An 18,421-nucleotide genomic window follows, 5' to 3' on the forward strand; every position below is an offset into this window, starting at 1 on the left:
AACTTATAGTGAACTCCACCCATACCCAGGGTTTATCTAATTTCATACCCCACAGCAAACTTCAGGGTCGAGATCTCTAGTTCAAGACAAATATCATCTCACTGGTAGGACACAATTATAGAATTATCTTACCAAATTGCAAGATATTGACAATGAAACAATGAAGGGAAACTTTTATAGTTTTCTCAATGTTCTGTGTTTCAAAGACGGTCCCAACTTTCTGCTGAGAAGAGTTTCTTCCTGAGGAGAAGCAGCATGTTTTTGGGAGTTTGAAGCCTGGGTTCTGTGTGCTCCCAGGCAAACAGGGCAGAGCTGAGATGACACAGCTTTAAACTTTCACTAAACAAGTACTCCTTTCCAGGAGAAACTTTCTAAAGTAAAAAAACATGCTTTAAGAAGCCAGAGCTGTGCTACACAGGATAAGTAGTGACAGGGTGAGGTAAGTCCATACCTGTGATTATATTTGAACATGTAATACCATGTAATACCAGGGTTCCTACCTCTCACATCTCTTGTGTGCCAGAGGAAGCGTTACTCTGGAAATCTTCGGAGACCGTGCAGTATGGGAGGTGCCTCCCAGCACACCCTTCTCTTGGCCCTTTACCAAATTGATGTATCATTCCTAAACTTACTCAGCAGGTTTTTCACTGAATTATCCAGCTCTTCCACCGGCGCAGAATAAAACTTTCACAAACTGTGAATTTTAGGAACTTACAGAAAAATTATTAGTAGTTTTCAAAATATGCTTGAAGGTTGGTTAAATTAAAAGCAAATTTTCTACAGAATACTCAAAGGTACTTCTCCTCAACAGGGGCTATTTCTGCACTGAATTTCAAGCTTAACTCTTTGGTGCTAAAGCTCTGCACAAAATCACAAAATATACTTTTAGTAACAGAAGGAAGAATTTTTCCTATGCAAAAAAACCCTCGAAACTGTTTTTGCTTAATATTTGCAAAATTCGCACCTTGAGCTGGCCTGTGACTCTGAAAACCTTTGCTTGAGAGAAGTATTCTGAAAACTACAAACTTCTTGAAAGGTGAGGTTAGAGAAATCGTTACACATTCAGCCTAACAATCTGTTCTGAAACAGATTCTCAACAATCTCTTTCGACAATCGGTACTGAAATATCTTTGCCGTGAGAGATCAGCATAAACAACAGAATCAGAGCGTGAATGGAATTTTTAGTTTGTGGCTGGGCAGGTGCTCCACCCATGAGTCATTTATCCTCCTCTGCAAGGGATGCCTGTGTTCTAATGCAACTGTCAGGGCTTCTAGAAGGCATGAAAAATAATAATAATAATAAAAAAAAACCAGTTTTCCTGTCAGTCACAAACTTTGAGGCTAAATTTTTCACTCTCGGCTGCAGATGAGGAAAAAAAAATCAAGGTAAACAGGCACTGTGCTACTTGAGAATAACCTCGGGTACCCATGAAGCTCGAAGGAAACAGGTGTGTGGTACCACTCTGAAATAAACAGCACCTTCCTCTACTCCTGTGATCACGCAAAGAATAAAGAACTTTACACTCCCCTCTAGACCAAATGATTGACCCCACAACTTGAATATGCCCATGCAATTAAATGCAAGGGAATTATTTTACATTTTTTTCCCCAGATTGCTTAATATAATTATTTTGTTCATAACTCCTGATTACATCTATTATACCTAACATGGCTTCTTCTTAAAATTATCTCACTAAATACACAGGATAAATTTCTGGCAAATTCATAACAATGGGGGCATTGTATGTGATGCAGGTCAAAAAGAACAGCCACAAAACCGTGATGTGTTTAAACACAAAGTAGTATAAGACATCAGTTTCTTTCAATAAATGAAATCCCTAAATGCACACAAAGCAGCACTCAGGCTTTAGTTTGCCTGTTTTAAGCAAGATACTGAACAAACTGTGAAGTCTTAACTTTCATCTGAGACCCTGAAGACACAGCACAGGCAACCAAACACCATTGAAAAAACATTTCTATGTCCAACTCAAAAAGTAGCAAAGATCTCTTCTCTTTTATCCCTCTCTGACAGCTGTCAACAGGAGGTCAATGTGAACTGACAGTGCTCTTGTACTGCTTTATAGCTGAAAAATAAGTCTAAAATGGTAAAAAACAGTCAAACCATAAAATGCCTTAAAATTTAGAGAAGTGACACATATGAAAAAGGCCTATATTTATCATTGACATAAAGGAGGAGGAAGCATCAAATACAAAGGAAGGCAGCAGCAGAGCAGGGCTGTACAAACACTGCCTTTCCGTGAGCTGCCTGCGTTGCCCTCCTCTCTCGTGCAAGCAGAGCTGGGCCTGGCAGCATCAGGCACCCGCTGATGCGCAGTAAGAGGCAGCTAAAATGGTTCAAGAGAGGCAAAAAAACATCCCACAGAGTGAATGCAGCTCAAAAGTGCTGGGCCAGGTAAGCCTGGAATGTCTGTGCAGACCCCACTGGGTATCCACTCATTCAGGCTCTGAGTTGCCTTCAGAATATTTTATTCCAGGACACATTCTTGGTCACAAGCACTTAGCAGCCAAATCTATCTTAAATTTACCTTCCGGGGTCCATGCACTGTTTGACCAGAATGCAAAGCTGCTCTGTGAGCTGGCTGTTCATTTTTCTTGCATTTCTAGCTTCTTTGGGGCTGACAATCTTCTCCAGCAACCACCCTTGTGAGGAAAGGGCAAAGCATCCTCACCGCAAACTAGGGAATTATTGTTTCTGTAGATGATGGATCACAACGTGCATCACAGCTCAAAGAGTCTTCAGATTAGTTCAATAATATATTAAGATCTTGAAGGTCTTAATAGATCTTTAATAGATCTTAAAGCCTGTGAGAATGGAATCGAAGTCCTTATCTCAAGCACAGAGGCGTTAACCACTGACCTCTGTTATGTCAATTTATAAACTTATTTGCCATCATACATCAGAGCTACAGAGAATAAATGGATCAAAACCCACAGCCAGTTTTTTTTAAAAACTCACTGTGTGCACTCTGGAACAATAATTTCCCAACATAATTTATTTTAGCATCTGTATTTCAAACAGCAGCTAAGTAAATCCACTAATTCTGTTCTTACATGGGATGAATTCAATACGTAGTCTTTCGAATTCCAAATTACATGATATTTTTCTGCTATTTATGTATTGGCATCCCAAGGAAAAACTGAATTTTAAGAAGTACATTAGGATTGAAGAAGGTCACTATTAATACAATATCCTCCACCTCTATTAGTCACTAATATACAATATATTTAATATAAACTATAACATTTACACAGGCTAAAAAAGCTAAAGTGATAAATGCTTTTATTAAATAATCAGTGCAAGAAGAAAGCACACTGAAATTGGAAAGGACGCCTTCTTTCTGCGTTTTTAGGACTTTTATATTCTTTCAAGGTTAAAAAGGTCAAAACCACTATAAGCAAGCAATAATAATTTAGAAGAGGTTGAAGGTTACACACTGGTTAGTGGTGAAGGTTCTTCCACTAATATCACTGGTTAACAGTACTGTTATAACCGCAATGTGGAATGCATGGTGCTGCATTTAAAGGAAGTGGTAAGGGTGGGGCAAAAGCACTAGGTCCCACGATCAAAGCACTAGAGCATTGAATTTTACTTATAACCCAATCACTGACACCCACACAGCAGCTTCCTGTACTTTAAAAAAAAAAAAAAAAAAAAACCAAAAAATAGACTTCATATCTATCCGCGCTAATTTTGTATTCATTCTCCAGAAAAAGCTTGACTACTAAGAAAAAGAAAAAAAAAAAAAATCTGTTTCTCTCTTTTTGTAATCAACAACTTTTACCTAGAAACTAGTTAGCGGTGAACTTTGACTGATTTCAATCTGCAGCTCACGGCAGAAAACATAATTGTTAATCTGTGAGAACCTACAAAGAACATTTTAACTGACAGGTTTCAGTGTATCGGTCCTTTCAGGTTTTTTTTTTTTTAATTCTTAATTACACAAAAGTCCTACAAAAGCCAAGAACTAGAATAAGAAACATGAAGTGACCTGAAGTTCAGCAGTGTTACACACCCCAGCTAATCCTCTATGACAAACAGTAAAATGTATTTATAAACCTACAAAGCACTTTAGCTAAGTTTTAGGACAGCTTGAGAAAATAATTTGCACTGGAATTTAGATTCCTGTCACAGGGCAGCTTTGTTTAAGTGTATCAATATACGCTGCTATTAGTTTTGTTAATGTAAGTAATTAATATTACCATGTTTTCCGTTTATCAAAGCTCATTATGCAAAGCACAGGGCTGTTTATAACTGGGTAATCTTTTGGTGCTTTTTGAGCATTATTCAAGATCAATAAACACTGAAAACATTCCCCTCCTCTCTGAAGAAGCCTTCAAGTTCTCCAGTACCACCTGGTGAACATCAAATGACTTCAGCCAAGTCGCAGGGGAGCTCTATGAACCCTAATGTCCACCAGGAACTTCACGGACTATAAAGGGATTCCTGGAGAGAAAGAACATGCACATACTCCCTAGGGGATTGATATTAGAACAGCCAAGTGAGAAGAGCTAAAGAGCTTTTTCTTGCCTAATCTTCCTCAACCTAAAAAGAGATTCTTAAGCCAGGTAAAGGACAGAGGTACTAATTTTTCATCTTTGCATGTAACACATATGTTGGAGCTTTCATCTACACTGGTATCCAGGCTTCCTGCTTCTGAAACACCTTCTCCTTGTCATTCTCTCTGTTATTTGCTGATTTATTAGCCTTCCTCCCATTCTCTTTGAAAATTCTGCACTTTACCTTTAAATAGTTATACTGAAAAAGCACAAGAGAGCATTGAATGAGAAAAACAAACATATGAAATTTATCTCTCAAGCAAGACTTGGTTTAAGACTCTGTAACATCTGAAAGATCTTGAAAGACTTTGGTTCAAAAAGGGGTGAGAAAGAAGGCAAATGATTTAATGAAGAACAGAACAAGCACAAGCCTGAGATTCAGCCTAGATACAACTTGAAGGAAATAATCTCATGATTATCATCCCCTCTTAACCTTCATTTTCGAGAAGGGGAAGATATAGATCTCAAGGGTATCTAATCCATGCCCAGCAGCAAGTGTTTGTCTGTCCCTGCCAGATCATAACAACCACAGGCGGCTGTGAACTCAAGTATCTGCTGATGCAGATCATGGTTGCTTCTCAACGTCCAAGATTTGAAAAAATCTGAACACCAACTAAACCCAACCAACCAATCCTCACCTTACCAGCAGCCAGCAAACAGGCCAGGATTTGCAAGGGCAGATAATGATCACCCACTGCAGCCCTGCCACGTCCAAGGCTGGCAGCAGCAGGACCGTTCCCTGAAGCATGGTATGAAGACCATCTCCAGAGCCTTTATACGAGAGCAGCTGAGCTGAACTACACATTCCCTTTCCAGGTACATCAGAAGGTCTTTTGATCTGGCCTTCACTGTGTGGTAAGCAGAGGCTATGTCTGAAGTGTTTCCCCAGCCCCATGTTTGGTGCCAAAGGGTTGCTCTGCCTTTGTCTTCGTGAGGAAACGAGACCTGGTGCACGATTCCTCATCCATCTTGGCAGGAAAGACACGGGGGCAAGATGGGAACTGGGGCACACGTTGGCCATACCCTGATTGGACACTCTTGGACCCAGGACACTCTTGACACATTCCTCAGACAATGCTTGCACGTCACATAACTCCTAAAAAAACTCTGCAGATAGAAAAGCACTGAATGGGGAACAATCCCTGCTGGATTTTGCTGGTTCCCCTATCAATAACTACTTGGGAAATCTGCAAAAATATGTATTAGTATTTTCTACTTGACTGTAGAGAGTTGAGGACACATAAAGCTTTGCATTAGAGCTTCACTGCACCTGTCTAACAAGAAAACCATGCAAGTGCTTTTCAATATTAAAAATCCCCCCTAACAAAAAGAACAGTTTTATTAAAAAAAGGACTATGAACTTGGAAGAGAAAGGCAAATTATAGATTTGTCTGGTAATAACTTGCATTTGTTCATCCTTCAGCAAGATCTTTATCACCTACTTGTTTTTTTAATTAAACAGACCAATGAGAAAGGTAAGAAACAACGGAAGTTTCTTGTCTGTTGTTTGTTTTCTGAGCAGTGTTCCCATTTCTAACACACACTTGTGCGCCTGTATCTCTTGCTAGAATCGCAGTATATTACTATATAATTTCTCATGCTTTAAGTAACCACTGAAGATTGCCTTAGTTGTGGAAGGAAGGGAGGAGTATAACTGCATAAGCACATGAGGCTCGTTTGCTTTAAAAAAACCCCTGCTTTGTTTCCTCCTCAGTCTATTTTATCATAACAACATTTGCTTTTGGTGAAGCAGCGGAACCTTACAAATATTGTGTCTCCCAAGAAGAGGGGAAGGTACACATTTAAACAAATTTTTTAAAAGACGGATGAAAGGCTGAGTGCACACATCTAAATTCAAAACAAACTAAAGCTAAGTGTTCTCCAAAATTCCTCCATATGTACAGAAGAGAGAATGAAGAGATATAAATCCAAAAAAAACCACCCATGTAGGCAAGTCAACCTTATGGCATCTCTTTCTTGGCTTTGCTGCTACTGTTGCACTGTATTTGCTAGGAATAATCATGTTTTCAACAAGAAACAGAAAGAAACCACATGAAAGAGATAATACAGGTGTATTCAGTATTTGTTTGACTCATTCAACTTTATATAGACCCTCTAAACACTCACTTACTGTATGTAGACATTTCCTAAAAAGAAAAAGATGGCCACTTACATACTGTCCTTGAAAACCAAACACAGAAAAATATCATTCACAATGGCAAATAAGATTACCTTCAGCTTTTGTATTACTGCTTCTATTAATTTGTTTCCTATTATTTGCTACTTGCCATCATTACACATTATGGACTATTATTAAAGGCCCTCAAGTACCTCAATGGTAGAATATATTTAGATGAAGTAAGCATGAACAGACTCCTTCAAGAACTTTTCCACAATCCTAGAGGATTTCCTGACAACTCTTCATCACTACTCACCTACACACAACCTTGTCATTTGACTGCAGAGTTTTAATGTGCATCATCACCTCTTGAGCAATAAAACCATAGTTACAGGACCAAACCAATGCTGCTGCAATGGCCTGCTTATAATTCTACTGGAGGAAATGTTTTCCAAATTGTGGCACAATCTATGGGATAGTTAATGAGATCCTCAGAATACCCTGGCAGTAGAAAGCACTTTTCATGTCATCCAAGGAGCTAGTTCTAACATAACTGGTTTGCAAAACCAGCCAGATCAACAAGACCTTTTATAAACAGGATGGGTGCAGGGTGCAGGCTTTGCTACAGAATGCAACAGCAGAAAGCCAGAAAATCCCCAGAGTTAGAGAGGGAGATGTTAACAATGAATCTGGTTTCTTTGTATTATGCTTCCTCACACTGTCAGTAGATACATGAGAATACTAGATGTTGACACACATTTGATGCAAAATTATGTGCCTATCCATAAATAGAATCCAGCTTTTTTTTTTTTTAGCCAAATAAATGTTCACTGCTAGTATTGACTGAACTATACCACTGTTGGTAAAAGGAGACTTGAAACCAACAGCTCTAAGTGGCTCCAGTTCTTAAACCAGTTTCACTGGTATCTGAGTATTTTGAAAATCAATTCTAGGGAGGGTGAACAAGTAGAAGTTGAATCTCCATTAAAAGAGATCTTGTTTTCAATTCAGGAGATTCATGTATCTCTAAGAATTTCCATACATAATGGACTTGAAGCAGGAACAAGCTACATATCCAGAAAGTGTTTTATATTTAATTAACACAGCAACACCTGAATGCAAGAATGATCATACCTGGACAGATCAGGACAGGTCTGTCTGCCCTGTACCCTGCTCTTGTTAGCATCAAATGGCAGAAGCCTCAGGAAGAACATCAAAACAAGTTCAAGACAGAGCCACAACTTCAGACTACCTCGTAAACATTCAGCCACACAGGAGCCAGAAAGAATAGTTTGGCTTTTGGTAGACCCTGTTGCTCCTGTGGGATTTTTCCTCTAGGAACTATCCAGCTCTTTCTTAAGCCCACTGAAACTTCTCTGCATTCACCACATTCTCTGGCAATTAAAAGAAATAATCCTAAATTTAGAGTATTGTATAAAAGCAAACCTCTTTGTTTATTCTGAAGGTGCCATTTACTAATCTCATTTGCTGCTTACTTGGAATTTTCCCGCCCTCTCCCCACCATTTTCCCTGCCACAAGTGATTTTACATCCGTGATTTTTATCTGGCACACCACTCCCTAATCATCTGTTTCCCAATCTGAAGAGTTCCAGTCTGGTTTACTGGCAATTTCTGCCAATTTACTGATAATCTCATACCTTCCTCCATGATTGAAATATAAGATTATGGATGGAAAACTGTCAACTTGTCCTTATGTGCAATAATATACAGAAAACTGGGGGAACTGGCTATTAAAAAAAAGAAAACCTCCTTACCACTGGGTGGCTTGGGTCGTGGAGGGACATTTTTCTTCGGTGGCAACGCTGGTGTGTCTGATTTGCTTTTGAAAGGGTCATCTGAGAATCCCACCCCTCCAAAAGAGGAGGCGAAGGGGTCTGAAGCTGCTGACTACAGGAGTAAAAAGAAAAGAAAAAGAACGTAAGCACACTGTGGATTATCTGTTGTTTCATGAAAGTTACAAGTTAACTCAAGTAAAAGCATTAACTTAAAAAAAATGTGGACAGATGTACTGAATTATGTCAGTGGTATAAGAGGCTAACGCCCTCTGACAGAGGTGCTAGGACTTTGTTAGCATTCAAAAGTACTTATGCTCTTAATCACTTAAGTACTTCTACAACTTTTAGTCCTAGCAAAAAAGCTGATGAGAAAAAGAAAAGGAAGTAAAACTCTACTTTTTACTATTTGGCAATGAACGGTCACGCTACAGTCCGGCCATTACTGTGATAAACAGAATGATGATAGAAACTGGAAAAACATGGTCGATTGCAGAACAGAGAGCTTTTTTTCCAAGCTTTTCTGAAGTTACACACAACCATTTGTCTTTTTTGTAAAAGCTCAGGGAAAATTCCCAAACCATATGTTTAATGTTTCCTATATTGAGCTGACTCTTGTGAAGAACTCTCCTATTGATTAAAAAAGGCACCAAAAAATTACGCCACGCAGGGAAATTTATCATCCTGAAATGAAGAAAGAGGAATTTTGTAGGCAAAGCTAAAGCTCGCAGTTGGATTTACGCTACAACTTCTAACTCAAACCCAAACACATCAGTATTTGTAAAGGCTGTTGCCACCTAGTGGGGAGCTAAAACCTCCCCAAAAACCACTAAATAAAAACACCCAAGAAGTTCAATTAGTCACAGTGAGACGATAATCTATTTTCTAGTTAACGTTCACTCTACAATGTTCAAGTGTTAGTGTAGAACTAAGCGTATAAAAAGTTTGGCAACTGATGGTTGGCAGCTGTAAATTCCAAACTCCATCTCAGAAGGCTAAGAGCAGCCTGACTGATTCAGGAGAGGAGATAAGGACTGAGTTCTATTTGAAATACCCCATTTACTCAGTTTATACCAAGAAACCAAAGAAAAAGCTAGTCTGTTAAGAGCTATGAAACGTCAGCACACCATGTTTTCCACCTGGAGAAGTTTAAAAACAAGCGAGGACACTATGAGAGATGAAGCATCTGAGAAGCAGCCTCCAGGAAGGTTGGACACTGAAATATATTAATATCTGATCAACCACCTTATTTTACAAGTGAAAACTAGAGGTTATTTCTTTTGCTCCTCTGGTATTTGAAAATGTTTGTGAAAAGTTGATTCATCCCTGCTGAATCTGCCAGTCTTGGTAAGACCATCTGAGATGGATGGAAAATGCTTTGCTAAGTAACTGGTGAGGTTGATCGGAAAAAAATTCACAGAAGTGGGTTGTCAGCTAAAAAATACCATCATCTCACACCCTTAAAAAAAGCATCCGTGGCATATATTTTTAAAAGGACAGTTGCTTCCCTTGTAACCTTTACCTTTGACATCTGACTGAAGTCTGCAAATCCCTCGCCACTACTGAAAGCACCACTTCCAAATGGATCCAGCGTTCCAAATGGATCTAAAACAGATACAGGGGAAAAAATAAATGAAAATAATACTTAAGAATTCTGAAGAATGCTTCGTGCCGACAGCAGGTGATTAAAAAATACATTCATTTTGACCCGACATGAGATGTTTTTAAAGACAATTCCATAAAACAAGAGGTTTGTTACCAATTGTTTGGAGGAAGAAAAAAAAAAAAAAGAAGAAAATAAAAGGGAAGTTGTTTGGAGGAAGAAAAAAAAAAAAAAGAAGAAAATAAAAGAAAAAACCAAGTATAAAGTATTTATGAAAACTTAATCTTCATAATAGGACCACAAAGATAGTATAAAGTATATATGAAGACTTAATCTTCATAATAGGACCACAAAGATATTTGCAAACAGTTCACAAGACACTTTCTTTACTCTGAACTTTTACATTTGACTCCTCTTTCATAAAGAGACACCTCATTTATCTTGATGGAAATTTTTTTTCTTCTTACCTGGACCTTTCGAAGAGATACTGGAAGACGTAAAAGGGTCGCTGCTTTCAAAAGGGTCAGGCTAAAGAAGAACAGACACACATAATCACTGTTCTGCCATACCCTGCACTTGTCTTTTTATGCACATCAAAATCTCCTGCTTTAACACAAATTATTTCCAATTTCAGATTACTCTGTTCAGTGGGTATATAGTGGCACGAAATTGACTGATTATATGAAATTTGCATTATTAATGCATTTGGCTACTGAGAGCCTTGAACAAAAGACCAAGTACCTACAAGCAAAACACATTCAAGTGAAAAGGGTAAATACAAGCAATATTAGTTACCAGGAAAATATACGAGATGACATCCCAAAGTCTTCAGTCTTTAAGCAACAAAGACTGAATATTCAGGTCAAGCATTTACATTTTTATTAATTCAGAGAGTCTGTATATCACTTCTTTTTAAATAGATGCTGTTTACAGTTGCTCTGCAGCTTGAAAAGTCTGCTGTTACCTAAATACAAACCTACAGTACGTGACAAACTAACCTCCCACTGACTGATACTGGAATGTTGTTCTTGGGGGGCAACAGTCAGAGAATGCCGTAGGGGTGAGGGAAAGGATTAAAAACCAAAACAAATAAATCCATAATCCCCCAAACTAACCACACAGATAAGGACAGCTTAAGAACTGGGACTATACATGTAACAAAGATGTTCTGTGCAGTCCTTTCACTGGGTTGGCTCAGCAATCCTTTAGCCAGACCAGTTCCTCCATGACCACACGAATAGAAACAGCGACGGAATGGGGGGAAACAGTGGGAATGTGGGTGCAGGTGGCTTGAAAATCCCAACAGAGACACAAAAAAATCCACCTAACTGCATCTTCGTGGTGAAAATGTGTCATGATTGTGGAACTGAAGAGAACAAACTCCCGATTGCCGTAACAATCCATACTTAAGACTAAAATTAGTCATGTTTTATCAGTTAGAAGAGAAGTATTTAGTGATATTTCATTCCTTTTAGCTTTCAGACAATAAACTTGTCAATCGTAAAGAAATCTATTACGTGTAGATTTAAAAATTACTGACCTTTGAGGGTAAAGCAGGGGGTTTTGTGAATGGATCTGAGGTAAATGGGTCACTCTTCACCGGTTTCTTGAAGAAATCCTCAGGGGCAGAACTCCGAAATGGGTCACTTTCCTTAAATGGATCACCTCCAAATGGATCTAGAAGGAGCATTAAAAGGTAAAGAGAATGTAGCACCCAGCGTGTCCTTACTGAACCTTTCTAGATTTGACCTCATGCTCACTGATAGAATTGTTCTTATAAAAATACACAATGATTTGGTAAAATCTGATAAACTCCCAGATACCTCTCTCAACAGGGTATTTACTAAGTTTGAATAAGTACATGTTTATTTTAAGATTATGGACTTAATAAAGAGTTACATGCATGTCATTAACATATTGGTCCTGAACACACACCCTGTCAGGTTTCTATGTTTCCACATGCAAGTTAAAAACCTGAAGCCAGGGAAACCTTGCAAATCTTTGTGTTTGGCTACAAATTGTTGAAATCACATCCGTCCTGTCATCAAAAGGGCTATTACCTGCTGGAGCAGGTGGCTGTTCTGCAAAAGGATCATGCTGGAATGGGTCACCTATGCAGAATAGAAAAATTATTTGTTTTATCCACTATTTAGCAAGATGGTAAAAGTTTGTGAAAATATCATTTACTCAACAATTGGCCTTCAAGGTCTTGAGTAAGCCATTGGTCACTTACTGCCTTTGAAAGGGTCCGCTCCCTTAAACGGATCGGATTTGAAGGGATCTTCTGACTGGAATGGGTCTGTATGCAATTCTTGGGTATTATTGGTAAACATCAAGGCTTTATTCTTAAATGGATCATCCTAAAAATCAAGAGGAGAAACATTACAGCTACTTAGCACGGTTAAAACGGTCAGTTAGCCATTTAGCAGAAATTCTATGGTACCTTGTTTCCCGTTTAGTGATCTTAAAAAATATTTCCTAAAGAACTTTTTGAATAAGTGGCTTGTAAGCTGAAGTAATTGCACAGTAGAAAGAAATGTGTAGCCTAGGGCTACAGAGAATGTCAGAAGTATATATAGGTAGCAATAAAAGGTTAAACTGTTTCTCTCATTAATATCTTAAGTTCTCAAATACTTAAATAACAAAACCAAACTAAACCCCCAACCACCACACTATCCAAAAAACTCTCTTCTCCCAGTTATTTTATAGCTCTGCTTTAAATAGGGCGGTTATTTAAAAGAAAACAATCCACAAAGCATTTGTAGACTACAAATACAAGAAATCACTGCTGAGTAGTCATATTCAGGTTGCTTCTTCTTAACTCATTCTTGAGCTTAAAGCTCCAAGTACTGATTTCACATCACAAAGCACTACACAGCAGGAAAACCATCATCCCAATATTCTGATGACTGAGAGGTCAGTGGAGTCCAACCTATAGCTTAATCAAGTTACAAAAAAATCCTTTACAAGTAGTAACTAAAGCTATGAAACCTTTTCACTGCATTCATTTGTGCCTCACACCCCTGTTTTGTGTCTGGTTGGGGTCTCTGATGAAACCAGTCCTTGCAACAGCACCGTATGAGCACCAGCACCTGTATGACAGAGCTTCGCAATCAAAGCGATACAAACATCTACTGGAGTTTTCTTCTGGCTAATGGTTCTCAGGTTTTACAAATAAGAGAATCCCAGTATAAGATCCAACCCAAAGTTTAAAAATCAGGTGTTCTACCAGCATTAAAATCTTTACCCTGCACTTGGCAAATGGTTCTCAGGTTTTGCAATTAAGAGAATCTCAGTATAAGAACCCAAAGTTCAAAAATCAGGTTTTCTACCAGCATTAAAATCTTTACCCTGCACTGGAGATTGTTAGCAAATACCATGATCCCCGCAAGGCAGCAAACCAAAAACCAACGAAACGAACATTGTAACTATTTCAGATGAGGTGCAAGTTATAAACCTAATTATTGTAAAATACACTAAACAACAGCAATTTTTTTACCATCGTTCCATAATTGTTTCTTTCCGTCTGCCCAACGCCTTCGCTTATGTCTGCTAAATTCGTCAGGCTGCCACCGTGAATCCCATTGAGAGCTTCGTTATACTCTTCTATACTCTTATTGACTTCTTGATGGCTCTCTTGAAGTTGAGAAAGTTTACTTCTTGCCTAAGCAGTGAAAAATGCTTTAGTATGTTACACATTCAAGAACTCTGTCATTCTCACATTCTCATTAAACATGGTTTCCAATTATTGCATTTTTCCCCCCCCCAGAGTTGAACCTTTCCTGACTCAAACTGGGAATTAACCTACTAAGCACCAGACAAAAAGGCTTATTACACAAACCAGTTATTTTTTTTTTCTCTTCTGAAACATATTCTAGGTGATGTTCAACTCTTGGTCTTTCAAGAAACAAAAAAGAAGTTGTATGAACTACAGTGAATACCTGGTTAATTTCTTCCTGTGTTGATCTTAAAGATTTGATTATTGTTTCCAGCTGCACTTTCCCAGCCTGGATGCTCTGCTCTAGCTGAGTCTCTTCCTGCTGGAGCCGATTCAGCTCTGCTTTTGCTCTATTAAGGTCATCTTCCTGCAATTTTAAATCTGATTCCTGAGATTGAATCTGCATTTTTAGTGATGAAATCTGAAATATAATAGATAATAGAAAGTTATAAAGCAACCTGTCAACTGCTAAGGAAGATAAGAAGAACGTCTTACTATGTTACACAAAATCCTTGACAGAAGCACACAGGACACTCAACAAGACCAAGAAAAATTACTATTTTAAATGACAGAAATACCACACTAATTGTAAAACTAATTAAAAGGTGTTTCCTAGTTGGTTATCTTGTCGTTTTCAGGATTTGGCTCCTTTTCCATTGAAACATTTATGAAGTATTGTAAAGTCCTTTCTTGGACCTCTGAATTTATGTGGAAATTGCTATTTATGGTAAAAAAAAGAACTAAATAAATAGAATTTCCTTCAACAAAAGACACAATACTCTTGAGCATGTCCAGAATTAACCTACACTCACCACCTGTGTTTCTTCCTGGCATTTCTGCCTTACATCATTCAGCATGTCTTTCAGTTTGGCTTTCTGCTGGTCCATTTCATCCAGCCGGTCTTGGGCATCTTGTTTCTGAGCCTCTAGTTCTTGCAAGTTACTTGTCTCTCTGTCCAAATCATTTTGCAGTTCCTGGGGGAAATTCCACAGTCTGTAACTAACATTTAGCTGTTGCCTTATACGAATGATCAAACACAGACAAGGAGGGTAGCAAGTTCCAAACCCCAAAAGATTTTTGATGTCATATGGGTTATTCCCTGCACATGAATGTTTCGTTTCTGCAGGAACTTGTAAGAGACACCAGGAAACAAATCAGTGCCCACAGGATAGAAAGAGACGTTTTGTTTCTGCAGGAACTTGTTTCTGCACTGAAACAAATCAGTGCCCACAGGATAGAAAGAGACAGTGACACAGAGCACATGTAATTGAGCTATCCTAATTATCAAAACCAATACTCTTTGAACAATGATTTCCTAAATTACAGTGTTAGTCAAGCACTAACAAAAAAGACATTTCAAACTGTTCATGTATCATCTTCTCTTTAAATTAACCAGCACCAAAGGAAAACATTTCTTATGGAGAACAGGAATATAAAGATCTTTCTGTACGTTTGAGGAAAATCCCATGAAAGGAGAAAAGACTTGTGCAGAAGCGACAGAAGAAAAGACAGAAGAAAGAATGCTTAATTCCCTATATATATTTTTAGATTAAAGTGAAAATTAATAAATGATATACGAGTTTTTACCTGAACTTCATTGGTTTTCTGTCTGATTGACTCTTCCTTTTCTCTGATGTCCTGCTCCAGTGAATATTTTTCTCTGTAAGATAAGCAAGCTCATGTATTCATGATCAGGTAAATAATACAACACACACATGTGGGCATGCAAAAATAATCAATTTTCTGGAAACACCACACAGCCAAAAATGCCAGCCCATATTCTGATATATTCTTTAAAGGAGTACAGGTGTACATATCAACTATTCTTCAAAAAAAATACTATCTGCTCCACAATCAATCTTCTGTGAAGTCACCTGGTAGAATCCAGGCCAGCTTTACATAATTGGCCAATTATAGGGTATCAGTGGGAGATTTCCCACCAGCTTCAGTGACAAGTAATGATAAACTGACTAAACGAAAACAAAATTAATGGATGCATCAGTACTATATACTTAATTGGTTCTCCTACTCCAATATTTTGTTAATCATCCACAGCTATTACCTCTGCAGCTGTGCAATTTCCTGACTGATATCATCCAGTTCCTTCACTCCTGTAAATTCTCCTGATCCAACAGAACTTGAGCTATCCTGTTAAGAACAAAACAGTCTGTTAAAATATCAAGTTGTAACAGAAGATCTTCCTTTACAAAGGCTGAGGTGGGACACAATCCTCATTATATGCATTTGCAAAATTCTATGGGATACACCAAGTTATTACACAACAACCACTGAACACACCATGCAATTCTACCTGTGAGACAGGAGAATTTTCTCTGTGCCCATTTCACAGATGGGACAGTGGAAACACAGCAGTTAAAGGACATGCACAGTATCAACAAATAAACTGCAGGCAGTGGTAGAACTAAAATTCAAAACCCCAAGCCCCTGCTCTGCTATAGTAGCCAGCAGCAGAACTTCCAGGGAACTTAACGAAATCAGACTGTAACTTTGGTCTTCTTGAGCCCTGCCAAAAATTAATGCCAATTTCTGGAATTATGTCCAATTTCCTGCAGTACAGGTCATTTCTACAGCCATTCAGGTGTAGAGCAGGGAAGATGCAGAGGGTATCACTTGCCTTTTAGGCAAGAAAATTGTCATTAGAAGTTCCTAAGAAAGGATCTCAGTGTTTGGTACAAAATTTGTCATTATTATAAAAAGAATTGGTAGTTTTTTGGAAAAAAAAATAAATCACTGCAACTGAGCAAAACTGCAACACTGAACTCACTGCCAGTCAAAGACAAATCAGGAGACCCACCATTTTTTAACAGTATTTTAAGAAGAAAGAACAGATTGCTTGCTTCGCTCACTTTCAGAGTGCTGTGGTAACCACAGAAAGTTTGGATTTATTCAATATAAAAAAAATCAACAACAACCCCACCAACAAAGCACAAACATGGAGCATAGTAGAACGTGTCATTTTTTGCAGAAACAATAGGTGAATATCCAGTTTAAATTAGTTAATTAAATCCTCATTGTCGGATAAGCATTTCTTTTGTTACTATGCCATTAAGTAATCATAAATAACAACAACAATCCAGACTAATTCTTAAACCTACCTATAAAAATACAATGAACTGAAAATAATGGGAAGCTTAAAGCACTTGCACCAAGGTATATTTCTTGCCCACAGCTTCAGAGAACTAGTACATTAAGAGGCCAGAAACAAATTGCCTGGCAAAGATGGTCTTGATAGACCAATGCAACTCAAATAGGTGAAGGAAGCAGCATCACCAGGTCAACACCACCATGACACACCATCATGCCAAGAGCAAGTGTCACAGAACACAAGAGCAAAGAGGCAGGAGAAGGTGCAGAAATAAAAACTTTTGGGAAGTTACAAGAATTCTTTTGGATGTTACAATTACTCACACGACGCATTTCTGTTAGTGCTGAGATCTCAGTTCCTACAGGGGTCAAGTAACCTGACAGAGTCTATAGAAAAAGGATATAGGAAAAACCTTAAAAGGACCAGAGCAACAGCAACAGTTAAAATATATTTAGAGGCTCAAAAGCTTTCTGATAGGGAAAGTAAGAAAGTAAAGGAAAATAGTACATAATTTATAGAAAAGGTGAAGGTACTGACACAACAGAAGTTTCAGAAATGCACTAAAACACGACTGAGGAAAGGAATAAAGCGGGTTCAGTAGAAGATCAGATACTCCAGTAAAATGGTATTAACAGTGAAGGATACAGGACTGTGCATTGCCATGCAACAAGGGAGGAATCAATCAAGTCCCAGAAACCAGGAAGCCATCACTCTTCATTTAGCCATTAAAAAATTTTACATTTTCATGGGAGGAATTTGGTACTGATCACAATCAGGGACAGGCTACTAACCCAGCTTTTAACAGTTCTCTGAGGTTAAAATAAGCCCTTCTCTATGACAAAGGAGTATTTTTCATGCTAGACTTTTCTCAGTGTTATTATTCCTTTATTTATGGGATAATTCTACTGCATTCTTCTTATTGTCTTGTGTTCTTAAAAATTTATGTATATTTTCAAATGGTAAAGAATTTCATAAGATGAGATAAGAAAAAAAATTTTGGCAATTCTTTACCATAATACTACAAAAAAGAATACATTTACAAAACGAATACTCAAAGCTTATTACTTTCTAAGGACATAGGCTCAGTATTATCTATAAATAATCAATGACTTACCTGTATGGGAGTGTTCCTCTCTGTGGGAGGGATCATATCTGGGGACAGCACTTGTGGAGGATCAATCCCTTTACTGACCTTCTGTTGAATGAGATACATGGCTAGTGCAAACTGATCTTTGCTCAGCTTTCCCATCTGTCTTGTGTCTGCCAAAGCCCTGGTAAAAAATAGATCAGACTTATAAACAAGAAAAGCTGATTTCTCTTCCACCAAGAAGCCTGAAATACACATATACACATAATTTTCTTTTGATTCAGCTTTATCAGTTGTTGCTTCTATTAAAAGAGTTCCATAAACAAAGCAGTATTTTATTAAATATACGTGACTGAATAGAACAGTGTTACCCTGAGAAAATATTTAGAGCACTAGAGCTTCAAAAACCAATCACAA

At 38.0% G+C, this 18,421-nt stretch overlaps 1 protein-coding gene across 8 annotated transcripts in view; it reads right to left on the reverse strand.

The window, feature by feature from the left end:
* EPS15L1 (epidermal growth factor receptor pathway substrate 15-like 1) overlaps window positions 1-18,421 on the reverse strand; it is a 44,955-nt gene that overhangs the window by 14,075 nt on the left and 12,459 nt on the right. For 5 of the 8 annotated variants that reach the window (XM_014952853.1, XM_014952849.1, XM_014952857.1 and 2 more), the window contains 13 exons: window positions 18,032-18,188; window positions 17,241-17,303; window positions 15,874-15,959; window positions 15,399-15,471; window positions 14,618-14,785; window positions 14,035-14,232; window positions 13,593-13,757; window positions 12,327-12,453; window positions 12,154-12,204; window positions 11,634-11,770; window positions 10,561-10,621; window positions 10,013-10,095; window positions 8,473-8,605 (listed from right to left, as the gene is read on the reverse strand). In XM_014952853.1, the coding sequence (XP_014808339.1) occupies window positions 8,473-8,605; window positions 10,013-10,095; window positions 10,561-10,621; window positions 11,634-11,770; window positions 12,154-12,204; window positions 12,327-12,453; window positions 13,593-13,757; window positions 14,035-14,232; window positions 14,618-14,785; window positions 15,399-15,471; window positions 15,874-15,959; window positions 17,241-17,303; window positions 18,032-18,188 (1,502 nt within the window). The remainder of the gene's footprint in view (window positions 1-8,472; window positions 8,606-10,012; window positions 10,096-10,560; window positions 10,622-11,633; window positions 11,771-12,153; window positions 12,205-12,326; window positions 12,454-13,592; window positions 13,758-14,034; window positions 14,233-14,617; window positions 14,786-15,398; window positions 15,472-15,873; window positions 15,960-17,240; window positions 17,304-18,031; window positions 18,189-18,421) is intronic. The other 3 variants (XM_014952850.1, XM_014952852.1, XM_014952851.1) reach the window with 3 other exon arrangements.

Source organism: Calidris pugnax, unplaced genomic scaffold (genome assembly GCF_001431845.1).
Source record: "Calidris pugnax isolate Ruff unplaced genomic scaffold, ASM143184v1 scaffold199, whole genome shotgun sequence".
NCBI lineage: Eukaryota > Metazoa > Chordata > Aves > Charadriiformes > Scolopacidae > Calidris > Calidris pugnax.